General features: G+C 43.7%; 2 protein-coding genes across 2 annotated transcripts; one reads left to right on the top strand and one right to left on the bottom strand.

The window, feature by feature from the left end:
- Nucleotides 1-1,449: 1,449 nt before the first annotated feature.
- LOC125555003 (uncharacterized) lies at nt 1,450-3,633 on the top strand. Its single transcript, XM_087535607.1, has 3 exons — nt 1,450-1,781; nt 2,223-2,713; nt 3,487-3,633. The coding sequence occupies exons 1-2, from the start codon at nt 1,452-1,454 to the stop codon at nt 2,709-2,711; spliced, it is 819 nt and encodes a 272-aa protein (XP_087391733.1). The 5' UTR covers nt 1,450-1,451; the 3' UTR covers nt 2,712-2,713; nt 3,487-3,633.
- A 5,819-nt stretch (nt 3,634-9,452) lies between these two features.
- Nucleotides 9,453-13,694, bottom strand: LOC125519787 (amino acid transporter AVT6A). Its single transcript, XM_048684557.2, has 5 exons — nt 12,892-13,694; nt 11,353-11,505; nt 11,007-11,210; nt 10,267-10,732; nt 9,453-9,958 (listed from the first exon to the last, which is right to left on the bottom strand). The coding sequence occupies exons 1-5, from the start codon at nt 13,310-13,312 to the stop codon at nt 9,817-9,819; spliced, it is 1,386 nt and encodes a 461-aa protein (XP_048540514.2). The 5' UTR covers nt 13,313-13,694; the 3' UTR covers nt 9,453-9,816.
- Between the last annotated feature and the right edge of the window lie 367 nt (nt 13,695-14,061).

Below are 14,061 nucleotides of genomic sequence, written 5' to 3' on the forward strand. Positions count from 1 at the left end.
TGCTGGATTTTTTGTGTCGGTTGTCGCGATAGTTCAACACACGTATTGTCAGAGGAAGATTAGAGAGCTTGATGATTTCAGTGAGGATGAGGCGGAGATTAGGATTAGAAAGCAGATGCTTAGATCAATTTATCAGGGTTCTAACAAGCACTGTTTTGATAGTTTGCGCCTAACTAAACGGTCCTTTGTGGACCTGTGCGCTATCTTGCGTGAAAGATGTGGTTTGGGGGACACATTTTATGTGTCGGTTGAAGAATCAGTCACAATGTTTCTGCTAGTGCTAAGCCATGGGATGAAATACCGGTTAATTGAAAGCACGTACAGATGGGCACTCGAGACCATCAGTAGGAATTTCAATGAGATCTTAAGAGCTGTCCTTTCCTTGTCTCATGAGTTTATAAAGCTACCAACCCCTTCAGCTGAGTAGCCCGAGGATAGTAGATGGAAATGGTTTCCAGATGGGCTAGGAGCTTTAGATGGCACACATGTTGATGTCCGTGTTTCCGCTCTCAAGCAAGGCAGATACAGGAATAGAAAGCAAGATGTGACCACTAATGTGCTTGGTGTTTGTGACCGGAATATGAAGTTTTTGTATGTCTTAGCTGGATGGGAAGGTTCTGCATCTGATTCACGAGTGTTGCGAGATGCAATGTCACGACAAGACGCTTTTAGAGTTCCACATGGTAATTCTCTGTCTTGGTACGGTAGAACAACTAAGTTATGATATTTCAATGTAAATATAATATCTAATACTTGTTATTTTTGCAAACATTAGGAAAATACTACCTTGTAGATGCTGGGTACACTAATGGTCCGGGCTTCTTTGCTCCATACCGGTCAGTCCGGTACCATTTGAAAGAATGGGCGGCTAATGGAAATAACCCACAAACTCCAAGAGAGTTATATAATCTGCGACATGCATCAGCTAGGAATGTGATAGAGAGAACTTTTGGTCTACTAAAGATGAGATGGGCTATTTTGAGGACTAGTTCATTTTTTCGCATACGGAATCAGGTATCACATAGTATTTTGCAAAACCAAGCCTCCGTTTATTTTTATTTTTTTATTAACACGCCAATAATACCATCTCGCAGATCCGTGTCATTAATGCTTGCTGCATATTGCATAACTTTCTAAGAGATAGGCAGAGAGAGATGGATGATATAATGCTAATTGACGTGGATAATCAGTTAAATGTTGCTGCCATCGAACATCCTGAAGAACCAAACATGATTAGACATGTTGAATCAACAACTGAGTGGAACAACAAGCGAGATACCTTAGCTAATCAAATGTGGGAAGATTACCAAAGGAGACGCGGGGGAGCCAATCATTGATTTCATTCATTTGTATGTTCATATATTTCATATGCCTATTTTTGAACCCCCTCTCTCTCTCTCTCTCTGGATTCTACGTTTGTCTCATACATATATTGTTGCTTGCAGGAAGATATGGATGTGGAGAAGAAAGGAGGTAGAAACTACCTTACCTGGACGGATGAAATGGATGAAGCAATGCTGAATGTGTTCGTGGAGCATTACAATAGAGGGGATCGTGCTCAAAATGGGTGGAAGCCACATGTTTACACTGCAGTTGTCAAGAATGTTCGAGCCAAGTGCAATGTGGATATCACAAAGGAGAATGTCATATCAAGGTGCAAGACTATTGATAGACACTATGTCAATGTCAGCAAGATGTTGTCAACGAGTGGTTTTGGGTGGGATTGGATCCATAACAAGCTTATGGTTGATAGTGAGGACGTGTGGAGAAACTATGTCAAGGTAAGCACTACATCTTGAGCATCTATGTATTCATGGCATGGCCACAAGATTCATTTTCATCATTCATGTGGTCAAGTAGTTTATTCGAAAACATGCACTTATACACCTTCTCCACCTTCTCCATCATGATGTGGAATTCAGCCAAGTTTATTTGAAAACATGCACTTATACTTGTTCATGCATAGCCTTCTAATCAGTAGTTTACTCATCATTTCCCCTATGTTTTGCTATTATATTAGTAATCAGCCTTCTCTTGAGAAACAATCACAACTTGCAGCAGTGCACTTGTTTTCCCCATTATTTATGTGATTTTGCACCATGACATGAGTTACATCTTAGCTGTAGTCTACGATTTTCTCTTTGGATGTGTGTTTGGTGTTTGGATGGATGTGTGTTCATTTTCCACCATGACATGAGACTATTTGTCTTCATGGGTTGCAGGCAAACAAAGATGCAGCATGCTACAGGCACAAGGTCATAAAGTTTTGGGACTCTATCAGCCTTGTCTTCTCGAAGGATCATGCCACCGGAACCGGAGCCAGAACTGCTGGTGAAAGTGCAGCGGAAATGGCTGCAGAGAATGTCAACAACATCAACACTGATTCTGCCGCAACATCTTCAACCCAAACCGGCGAGGAACAGAAGAGGAAAAGATATCGATCGGATGACTCAATTGCATCTATGCTTGGAGAGAAATTGGATAATTTTACCAGTGCCTACAAAGCTGATATCGCTCAAGTTGCTCCTCCTGAGAAACCCTCCTCTCCTGAAGAAATACTTGACGCTCTCAATGCAATTGTGGGACTGGATGATGATGGCTTGCTAGCAGCTTATGATTTCCTCATAGCAGATGACCGCAAGTTCAAGGCTCTTATGGCGCTGCCTGAAAGGATGAAGAAGAAATGGATCCTCAAGCAAATCAACCAATGAAGGTATGTTTCTTGTTCTGTGATTAGTTACCAGCTAGCAAGCTCTACTGCATTTTGTCCTTAGTTGTTTGTTATAGTACAATATTATGGGTGTCCTGTATTTTGTCATGCCAATATGGAGCAGAGGAGGCAGCAGCTTGCTTGCTTTTCATCATATTTATGTACTTACCTATTTCCATGTTTGAGATTAGCATGATAGAAGGTTTTATGTTATCATCTTAATAAGGTTTTCCTGCCAGGTCTTCCCAAACATGGCTTGATAAAACAACGTTTTCCTGCCATGTTTGAGAACAACTTGTTCTGCCTTGTCTCCTGAAACAAGGTTTTATGAACATATTTTGCATGCACATAAATATTCAGTGTGTTTGAAGGTCTCTTATGAACTAGTCTTTTTTTCTTCGGTCGAGAGGTGGCATTATTAGTCTAGAATACATCAACCAGATATATGCTTATTTAGTGGCTGTAGTCTTTTATCGACTTAGTTTCGGTCCTACTTAACCTACTCGGTTGTTGATGGTTTTTTGCTATTACCTTTCGATTCATGATAATTGTGCAAATGAAGTGCAAGTTAACCTTTGAAAAATTTCTATATCAAGTTGAGTTTTCTTACCCTTCCTAGAGATTGTTGCAAGCTAAAGCTTATCGTGTGACACTTCGATTTGTCTTCTTGGCTATCCTCATCTTTCACTTTGAGCAATTTCTACCAACCATTGTGTTCAAGGATTGTTTATTGCCCTATGAGACCATATGTCACCATTTCTCATCATATTTTGCAGGAAATTTTGGGTGAAGTGTGATGTTGAACGAACAGAACGAAGAAATGAAGATCCTTGAGCAATGAAAATCTTTCTTGGATGGTGCTAATAATGCAAAGATTCAGTTTTTATGTAACCTTGACTAGATTATGATCATTTGATGTTGTTGTGAACCTTTGTCATATTGCAAAGATTAACTTTTTACAAAGTCTCATGTTTAAGTTATATGTATTGGCATGGTTCAGTTTAATGCAAAACATTGCCATGTGTGAACAAACGAGCTGACAATGTTGGTGTTGGTACAGATTTGTTCATACTATTTATTCCTAGCACAAAGGCTAGTGCGGTGGTGCTGGTATAGTTTCATGCTCATTTTGGTTCTGGTACAGATTTGACCTCAAAATCCTAGTGACAGCCAAACATGAAATTTGGATTTGGAATCTAGATTCAGCCAAATGAAATCTTGATAGAGATTTCATTTCATTTCATTTCAGCCAAATGAAATGAAATCAGGGGAGCCAAACGAGCTCCCCTGATTATTGACGTGTTTTGCATTTTCTTTTAGTACCAGTTGAGTTTTGTTTTGACAAAACTTGGCACATAATTCTAGCACGATATCTTGAGATGGAACAAAAAGTTTGGATTCAAAAGGAGTTGTCTAACCATTTTTAAAAATTGAAAAGGCCAATTGAATTGCTGCTAGAGCACTAAATTAATACCCAGAGGGATTTTGGGAATTCAAAAGAGGCTGGTTCCAACATGAAAATGGTTAGGGGAATTTATAGGACAAAGTGAACATTTTTGTTTTACTGCTTGAAGAAATAAATATTTAACTTTCATTTTAAATTTGAAATTGAGGTTGAAGTATTCTTAATTATTTTTCTTAGGGCATGATGATGATGACTTGGCATCATTAGTGTGGAGTTACTCTAGAACGGTTCTCGGGGTGTTACAGCAGGTGCGGGCGGAAGCGGCGTCGGCGTGGCACTAGGTGTGCGGTGAGGGCGATGGCAGGTGTTCGACGAGAGCGGGGCAGCCAGAGGAGGGCGCGGCCGGGACGAGCTGCCGGCATCCAGCTGCAGCTCGTAGTAGGGAGCGGGGGAAGAGGCAAAGCGCAGCGGCGGGGCTCGCGTGCGAGCGGTGAGGCCACGGGGCACGGGCGGTGGTTGCGGGGTGCGCCTCGGGCGCGTCGAGGAGCGGGCGTGCACGAGTGGGTGCGGTTACAAGCGCAGTGAGCGTTCCCACAGAGGCGGCGGCCAGCGGCGACTACGAGCATTGCACGACGACGGGAGCAGAGGAGAAGGGAGGGAACGGACATCGGAGCTCACCGAGCCTTGTAGGTGTGCTTAAGTTGGCTTGGGGAGGCTCGGGGTGGCCGGAGTCGGCGGCGACGTGCGGAGGCCTGAGGAGGAAGCCGAGCGCGGGGTGGCGTCGTGGGGGCGTCCTGGCGCGGTCGCGGTCGGCGCGGTGAGGGGCGCCGTCGAGGGAGAGGGGACGGGACGCGAGGACGAGGACGAGGACGAGGACGAGGGCGGGTGCCGACGAGGCGGCTCCGGGCGACGGCCACGGGGTCAGCCCTGATCCAATCTGAATCGGGGGAAGAGGGATAGACGAGGGAGAGAGAGGCGTGGGGATCGTGGGGGGTGGATTGGGGGGAGGAGAGAGTGGGGTGGGTTAGGGTTACGATGGAGTGGGAGGGTAGATGTAAGCGGGGTGGGCTGGCCTGGTTGGAGGCATGGTCGGCCAGCTTGGCCATTTGGCCCGGGGGGCTCTTTCCCTTTTTTATATATTTTCCTTTTTGTTTTTCTCCTTAACCTTTTATGTTTCCTATTAGTTTCATTTTTATTTATTTTTTTGGTTTTGTAAAATATGAATCTAGCCCCAAAATTAGTATTATTAAGTATGCCACTGCCACAAATAATTTGGCACTCTAATTAATTAGTTTGCATACTTTTACTAATTAAAAGCATTTGAAAATATGTTTTAGCTGCTGTTTTATTTATTTTTGCACACTTAATCCCTTCGTAAAAAGATGATTTCTCCACCAACATGTTCTATGGATTATTTGCCAAAGTTTGAACATTTTAGTTTTCATGTTTGACAAATTTGAATTTTTGACATTAGAATAGAATTTGAATTTGGACCGGATTCGAACCAACGCAAGTTTAACAACAGTAACCGAGGTGACGTGGCATCATTAACAGAGAATTACTGTAGCTTAATTATCCGGGCGTCACAATACGGTTCGGCATTGGAGCTCGACTGCCAAAAGACAACTCGAATACAATCCAGCGTTGGAGCTCGGTCGCGAGAGGACACAACTGCACGGGAAACACTTCAAATCCGAGGTGTGGTATAAAAATAACAAGGCATTGTTAAAGGCCGGAGACCTAAAGGGTTCCTCGGATACCCAACGTGTGAGATCTTCGAATTTAGCTCGGCAATCCTCAAGATAGAAGATGAGAAGATTTGTTGAACTAGTTTTCAAGACCGACGACCGAATAACGAAGAATAGTTCGGAAGAACCGAGGAGCGTCCCCAACTTGAAGACCGGTTCAGGGGGGCTACTGACGGTGTCCTGGACTAGGGGTACGCACCACGTCGTCTCTCGGTCAGTTAGATTAGGCCGAGGACCCCCATGGTCGTTTACCCATGGGCCAGTTCGGACAGCCGACGCATACACGAGGAAGATTCCACAAGACTTGGTGATCAAGATAAGGACTCCTCTCCACCGACGTATTCGACTAGGACTCTTGTTATCCTAAGCCTCTGGTACATTATATAAGCCGAGGCCAGGCTAGTCAATAGGGATATGCTAGATCATTATGACATTATTCATCATACCCTTAGGTTTTAGACCTCAACACACGATCTTGAGGTATATCAACTCTTGTAACCCCTATATTCACCGAGTATAATCAAGAAGGAGTAGGGTTTTACCTCTTAGAGAGGGCCCGAACCTGGGTAAACACTGTGTCCCTCGTCTCCTGTTACCCATCGATCCATGTCCACAACTTGGGACCCCCTATGCCGAGATCTGTTGGTTTTGACACCGACAATGACGGGCCACAAACGTCATGCACGACATGACCGCGCACCTAACTCGCAAACATACCTGTAACCGCGAGGGTCGGCTCTGATACCAATTTGTAACTCCCTAGACACATCCGTCGGTTACTAGTTGTTATTTCTGGCGGGATCTAGTCTGGCCCACATATCAACACTAGTCTTTCCTGTGCACTTTGTCCTCACTTGTGCGCACCTGGGACCAACTTCCTAGTTGATTACCCATCCTGAAATTGCCTCCAAGCTAAGCACGCTTAACTTTGGAGTTCTTTCTGAATGGCCTCCCTTAAAAGAAGGAATTCCTTATTGATATGAGTAGTCTATCATCCCTATTAAGTCAGGCTATCAGAAATAAGGACTCGATTGCTTTTTAGTTTGGTCTTCCAGGATCCAGTTTCCAAAGTGTCTAGATTGGGTGGTAATTTTCACTTTCTATCGGGTCCATCCGTAAAATGTTGCGTGGTTATCCAACATAACTCCGAGTCCTCCGGGGCCTTCCCTAAGTTGAGAAACTCTATGGGCACAATAAAATGTATCGTACAGGAATTCGAGTGAGTCCTTGAAGGACAATTCCAACAAATATCTTTCCTAGACTATCTAGCAAAAAAAAGGTGTCGATACTAGTATTTAATTCTCATATGCACTAAAAGCTACACATCAGGAATATGACTCAACTGAACTTCTCCCACGGTTCATTTGCATGGCAAGGTCATTTGATTTTCTTACCCTCTGCATGTTGCTCTGGCGACGATGGTGGGGGTGTGCACTTCATTCGGACTTGTAGGTTGGGGTAGGGATTCATGGAGGCTCCAGTCGGATGAGAATGATGGCGGCTTCTTAAGGGAAAACTTTGTTTTTTCCACTCTAGTTTTTGCCCACTTCGATTATGCCACTCTAGAATTTGGTATCCCACTTTTGCCACTCTTAACTTTTGACAATACATCGCAAATGCCATTCCGTGGCAAAAATAATAAATTTTCATTTCATTTTCTCCACTCTTAACTTTTGACAATGTATCACAATTGCCAATCTGAAAATTTTGCTTTTGCCATGGGATGGTAAAAGTGATATATTGTCAAAAGCTAAGAGTGGCAAAAGTGAAATTTCAAATTCTAGAGTAGCATAAGCAAAGTGGGCAAAAGTTAGAGTGGCAAAAACAAAGTTTTCCCTTAGATGTAGCGGGGCTCCAGCATCTCAACAAGGTCCCCAGAGACGGAGTCAAGGAGTCGATAGCGTAGATTCCTGACACTCTGGGCAATCTGGTTAGGGTTTTCTTGTTGGTATCTTGAGGTTGTGAGGCATGTATTGGTTGGGGAGATGGCGATGGTGACATCACCAGGGATTAGGTTTCCGGCTTCGACCCTGTTATGGCGGTGCTTTCTCCTGTGCCGATGGGAAGCTAGATGGTGATCTTGTGCATGAGATGGTCTGCTCTGCTGCTCTCCTTCTTAGTAGTAGTTGAGAAGATTGTAGTGCGACGAAGAGAATGGTACAACGGTGAGGGTGGTGGGTGTCGGGTGGTAGCCTGGCCTTGATGATGGTTGGTGAGGGTTTTGATGCCAAATATGTACTAGGATCCCCCTCACAACACACCCAAACAAAAAAGAATCAAAGTCTAAAATGTTTGATTGAGATACATCCAAGGTATAGATAAAGCATGTCAATGCAAAGACCCGCCATCTGTTAATTGGTATCACGCCTCCCTTTTATATTGGTGCATGGTGGCTAAGGAGCATGGTGGGTGACGACGAGGTATAACCTGGAAGATCCTACGGAACTAAGTGCAATTTCTTTTCTATAAGGGGTCTTTTCGTTGTTGTATCAGAAAGTTGTGTCCCTTCTACATGTTTCTAGGGTGCCGTTGTATGTTTTGATTTTTACACAAACTTTTTATGTGTTTAATTAAATATGAGGTATTCTCTGGGAAAACGGAATGAGACTCAAGGTCTCTAAAGTGAAGAAGTTTTAATTACTCGGGGAACTCAATTCAACGTATCATATATGATACATAGGGGGTTTGGGGGTGCTAACACATCTGCTGCAGCGTTGTTAAAGAGCCACGAAGTTTTGTCCCCATTGTTCTTCATGTACAGCGGGTTTGGTTATCTGTGTTCTCCGTTGGCGTGCTCCATGTACGTAGGAGGCAGCAACATCGTCTTCTTCGACCATCTCTTCCTTTGAGGCTTTACGATAAAGGTCGCTGGCTTGGTCCGGCAATATTAGCGTGATTGTCTGCCGAGATTATGGTGATCCCGTCGCTGATATGCTTGGCCCGATTGCCAGTCTCCGCCGTACACGATGGCATACTATTTGCAGCGATTCAAAAAGATGTGCTCCTCTACCTTCAAGGGCTTGTTTCTTGATGCTGTCCGTTGTCCGCGTGAGCTACGGTCATGCAATGATGACCAGTTCAACCAAGTCCTCGGCAAAAAAAAGAGGCACGTAGTCGTAGTATCCCTTTTATTTAGGGTTGTTTTGGGGGCTATTCTATATCTGATTGTATCTAATGTTCCGTTGATTTAATATAAATTTTAAGAAATATATGAGACATTGTTCATTTTTTAAATTGCCCCAAACACATTTTACACGGGGCTAAAACACTAGTGCTACAAGCATAGATTTGTAAAAGAGTGTTTCTTCTTCTGATGGGTTTATTATGGTACCATAGGTGTTTCCTGTTATTTTCCTCTGAAAGCAAATATCTCCGCGCAAAGCTAATATTTGCTGCAGAAATGACGTATATTAAATTTGATAGTTATTTCCCTCTCAAAGGAAATAGTCTTGCAAGCAGGATCTAATCATAAAACAATAGAAGGATCTATAACAAAATGGATTAACATCAGTCGATGTTAGTTTTGTATTTTATGTTCCCAAGTATTTGAAGGCCAAACTTGCCATGAAAGATTAGCCTTTACATACCGTAAGCAATAAGCACACTGCTTATAGAATTCATTATTCCAATAAGTATCTGATAACGAATACAATGTCCTTGCAACAGCAAAAACAACCATTTACATGTCACCGTAATAACTGTAATCTCACATTTGACAGGACTGTCTTGTAATGTACATTGCACAAAAGAACCTTGTCTGAATTTTGCACATCCATCCCATAGATACAAGCATCCGACTCAACACAATTGAGTCGACGGTGGTCCACCAAATAATTCGCAAAGCCGATCCACAAGCACCCTCTTAAATGATGTTCTTATTGACTAAGTAATGTACAAACCACCATTCATATCAATTCACCCTTCACCCTTGACTCCTCTATAGGTTATGCAGCTCAGGCATTGGAGGAGGCACTTTTCTTGTGGAATATCGAATATGCATCACTGTACACTGCTACTACGTTCGAAGTGACTGCAAGAACAATCATGAAGATGGCCAGAATCTTGTCCCACTTTTTCGCTATGCTGTGTGGATCCCTGAGATATCGGAAGCCACATGAATTAGATCACAAAACAAAGGACTGTGTTAAAGAACTAAACCTGCCCTTAATTGTATTAGGTCTACTGCCCATTGATAAAATGGTAACATAATAAAGCCATAATCCACAAGCGCATTTCAAAGTCACCATGGACAGTGTTACAGCAGGTTTCTTTCTGCCTTATCTTAATTTGGTTAGGCACTGGTAGTGTGACATAGTAGAGGCAGAAATGAAGACGTGTAATCTATTATTTATTTTACGAAGATGGGAGGACGTATGATGAAAAACTTGAAAGTAGCAACTTACCTTAAAGTGATTGCAGCTGGGAAAATGAAGGCAATACAAACAGCAGCAGTAGCCCCGGTAAACTGGAAGGCATCCCAGATGCTAGGAATGAAGTTTGCGGATATGAAAATCACAAGGAGGAGCACTGCTGTCATTACACCAAACCTTCTGTTATCAGAAGATAAGGGCCTTGCAGAGGAAAAGAGAAGCCCATCCAAATTAAGCCGCAGTGCGTGGAATATCATGGGGAACACGAGCATAAGGTGGATAGCATAGCTGACTCTGACAGCATCACTAAGAACTGAACTATATGGAATGCCGAGGTTTGAATCGAAGTTAGCGAGCACATCAGCGAGTGTAGATTCACCAAACAGAAGATATCCAAAGAAACTTGTTGTGATATAAACAGTTGAGCATAGAGCCAGTGATGTGTGCACTATTGGCTTGATCTGGGAAGACTCCTTGAGTTCATTATGGATTGGGTGAACTGCAAAATATCAATAGGATGCCCTTAGATAACAAGCAAGATACCTTTCTGGACATTAGCTACAGATTTCAAAAATATGTTTCAACTTTATGTTTTAAACCAATATAATCATTCTAGCTCGGTCGTGCATTTGTATTTTTATACCATTAACAACGAGATGCATGCGGTCAATGAAGATTTCCAGGGCATGCAACTTTACATATCTTATCGCCCATCTTTCTGATAACTTTCTTCATGATTTTTTTTCTAAATAAGGATAAGGATTATCTCGTACCGTTATAATGACAAACATAAGCAGTGACAAGAACTGGCACTGCTGTGAAAAGTTCCCAGACAGATGCCAAATCAGGAACTGCAGGGAACAATTTGGGCATCGGAATTTGTCCGCGTATCAATTTCACAATAGCAATTCCGGCAGTGATAACAACGAATACAACTGCCAAAGCAACAGATATGGCGGATGTATAGCTCAGTGAATCTGCGAGAGATAAACAAAAGAAATGTGTTATCAGATACTCATGAACAAAACATAGTAGCAGAATGCAGAACTAGCCAAAGGCTTCTCTTTTCGACAGAAGAAAAGAACAGTAATAGCCAGCTTTCTCAAGCACATCACTCACCGACACGCTTGAAACACGCTAGTGGAGTAAATACACCGAGAGTAGTAACCAGGAGAACAAAGAATCGCCCATTCCACCAGTGTGTACCAAACCATCCTTCTAATACACCATAGTGGTGCTCACCACCAGAGGACGTTCCAGAAAGCACATCACCTAGAGATAAAGAGTAGTTGGTTGTATATTAGAACCAATCCCCACAATTCAAGCACCAAGAACCGAGACCTTTACAAAAGGTGGCATTTAACCAAAAATGCAAAAAGTAACAAATATATATTCAGTGCTTCCACTTTGCATTTTTGTTGGGAGGTGTATATAGTGAAGGGGGAGTTAAACATTATGCAGCAACAAGAATGCAGGTGTACTGACCAAGCATCACCGGAGAAACAAATAGAGTTGACAGAAAAAGAGAATTTATTCGTCAATCACGCTAACACTGCATTTCAGTTAGTACATCAACATTTCTAAAAAGGCCAACATTTCTCTTCATCAACTCTGGAGTTAGAGGATTTATCAGAGCATTTCCACCTCCCTCTATCAGAAGAAGCTTTTGCTCAATTCAATGATTTGGTTCTCTTAGCTGCTGAGGTGCAACTTTCAACAGATGATGACATTTGGCAATACCCCTCTGTGGCTCTCAACTTTCAGGTCTCTAAAACCTATAAGCTCCTAATGGGGGAACACTTGGTTCTGCCTTCATTAAGTGGCTCTGGCATACCTGCTGTCAGTTGAAGCACAAACTTTTCTTTTGCCTCCTGGTGAACAACAGGCTTAACACTCGAACTCTTCTTCACAGAAAGAATTTCTACATTGTGATGGAGATAAGAGACCACTTATTCTTTCATTGTCCTTTTGCAAGGACATGTTGGTCATATATTTGCCCCAACTGGATGCCTCTGCAACAAGGTATTCAGGCAGACATAAACTCCCTCAAACTGGCCCTGGGAATACCATTTTCGTTGGAAATAATCATTCTAGTGTCCTGGATTTTCAAAGGCATCCCACCCAGCTTATATGCTTGCAGAAAGAAGTTCAAAACAGAGCTTGGATGGCTCTCTTTCAGAGCTACCAGGAAGAACTATGCCAATTTTGGGAGTTGGCTCGGCTCTTTGTATAGCTTTTGCCCCAGGGGGGGGGGGGGGGGGGGGGGATCTTTTCCTTTTTTTTTTGTTATTGTATTTACTCTATGTATAGTTCTTTTTTTGTTTCGTCTGAACCATTTCGTTTCTGCCCTATTTTTTGAAAATCAATAGAAATACGCAGCAGAGTCCTGCTGTTTCCCTCAAAAAGAAAGTTACCACATCAGAACTCATAAGCTACTCTGCATGGAGCAACCAATAGTGGTGTAATAGTTACTGCCCAAAATGGTACTGCTAAAAGCTATACTGATGGTTTCAGCCTGATAGTGGTGTATTAGCTACCCAATGGAGTACTAAGTCCAAATAAGATTCCAAAACCGCGAGAAGATTCAGCCTGTACACAAGCAAACGAACACCAGACTGAATAAATAACACCGAGACAGCATGGCTGAGATGATTTTACCTATAATAATCATGTACACGATCATGACCCCGACGTTGTTGATCACGACGCAGACCTGGAGCAGCCTCCTTCCCCACCACCCGAAGGCGTCCCCCATGACGGCGCCGTAGGACGGCGCGCCGACGACGCGGCTGAACCGCATGAGCAGCTCGACGGAGGCGTCGGTGAGGAAGGCGGCGAGCACGATCATGACCAGCCCAGGGACGAGGCCGAGCACCTTCATGGTCGCCGGCAGCGCCATGATGCCGGCGCCGACGATGGTGGTGGACAGGTTGAACACCGCGCCGGCGAAGGAGGCGCCGTTGAACTCGTGGAAGGCGGCCTCGTCGCCGCCGCCGTCCTCTCCCTCCCATCGCCGCTTCGTCGGGAGCAGCGGCTCGCTGCTCTCCGGGAAGCTCTCCGTGACGGCCCCGGTCGTCATCTCCGGAGAGGCCGCCGCTCTAACGGAAGAATCCAACAGAAGTGAAAAGCACAATCTTTGCGGAATAGCTGATTCCTATGACTCCAGGAAGAAGCGATTTCCGAATCAGAATGCCTCGAGAGCCGGAGCTTGAAGAACAACCATGAATTTCAACGCGCGGCGGCGGGAGATACAGAGAGCGCTACTACAGATCTTCGAGCTGAGATCAGGTCCGCCACGAATTTCGCTGGGGAGGACCCAGGATTCCTCAGCTACCGGATTGGCGGCGGGGATTCCCTCCCGTGGCGTCGAAGCGACAGAAGCGGAACAGATTAGTTAACGGAGGAAATGGCCAGAGCGATGCTGTGGAGAAAGCTTCTTGAGCCCACTCTCGTCCTTGTGTGTTGAGACAGATAACGACAGCAGAGGTTGTCAGGTCAGGACTCGGTGGGGCGCGGGCAAGCAGAACAGAGCAAAATTGCTAGGCTGCATCAGAAAACGGAGAAATTTGCCTTCTCAGTCTACGGTTGAGACTGGTTTTGAGTTTGTTATTATAGGATTTTTTTCATAAATAGTTTCCTATAATTTTCTGTAAAAATAGGAAGAATCACCTGTTTTTACAGCTTGTGATGAATCGCTTAGTGGAAAGAAAGAAAGAAACGCGTTCAAATTTTCATTTCTATTAGGGACCAGCGTCTTGAGTTAATTTGAGATTTTGGTAAAATATCTAATGTACGCAGAGTCATGACAGTTTCGAGGAATTCAAACAG

Source organism: Triticum urartu, chromosome 7A (genome assembly GCF_056163025.1).
Source record: "Triticum urartu cultivar PI428250 chromosome 7A, HENAU_Tu73, whole genome shotgun sequence".
In the NCBI taxonomy this organism is placed as follows: domain Eukaryota; kingdom Viridiplantae; phylum Streptophyta; class Magnoliopsida; order Poales; family Poaceae; genus Triticum; species Triticum urartu.

Bases quoted from the DNA above. Each gene is read 5' to 3' on its own strand.
- LOC125555003 (XM_087535607.1), top strand. From the start codon at position 1,452: ATGGATGTGGAGAAGAAAGGAGGTAGAAACTACCTTACCTGGACGGAT. The intron at 1,782-2,222 runs GTAAGCACTACA...CATGGGTTGCAG, and splicing joins TGTGGAGAAACTATGTCAAG to GCAAACAAAGATGCAGCATG.
- LOC125519787 (XM_048684557.2), bottom strand. From the start codon at position 13,312: ATGACGACCGGGGCCGTCACGGAGAGCTTCCCGGAGAGCAGCGAGCCG. The intron at 11,506-12,891 runs GTAAAATCATCT...CTTTATCTCTAG, and splicing joins CGTGTACATGATTATTATAG to GTGATGTGCTTTCTGGAACG. The intron at 9,959-10,266 runs GTAAGTTGCTAC...CCGATATCTCAG, and splicing joins CCAGCTGCAATCACTTTAAG to GGATCCACACAGCATAGCGA.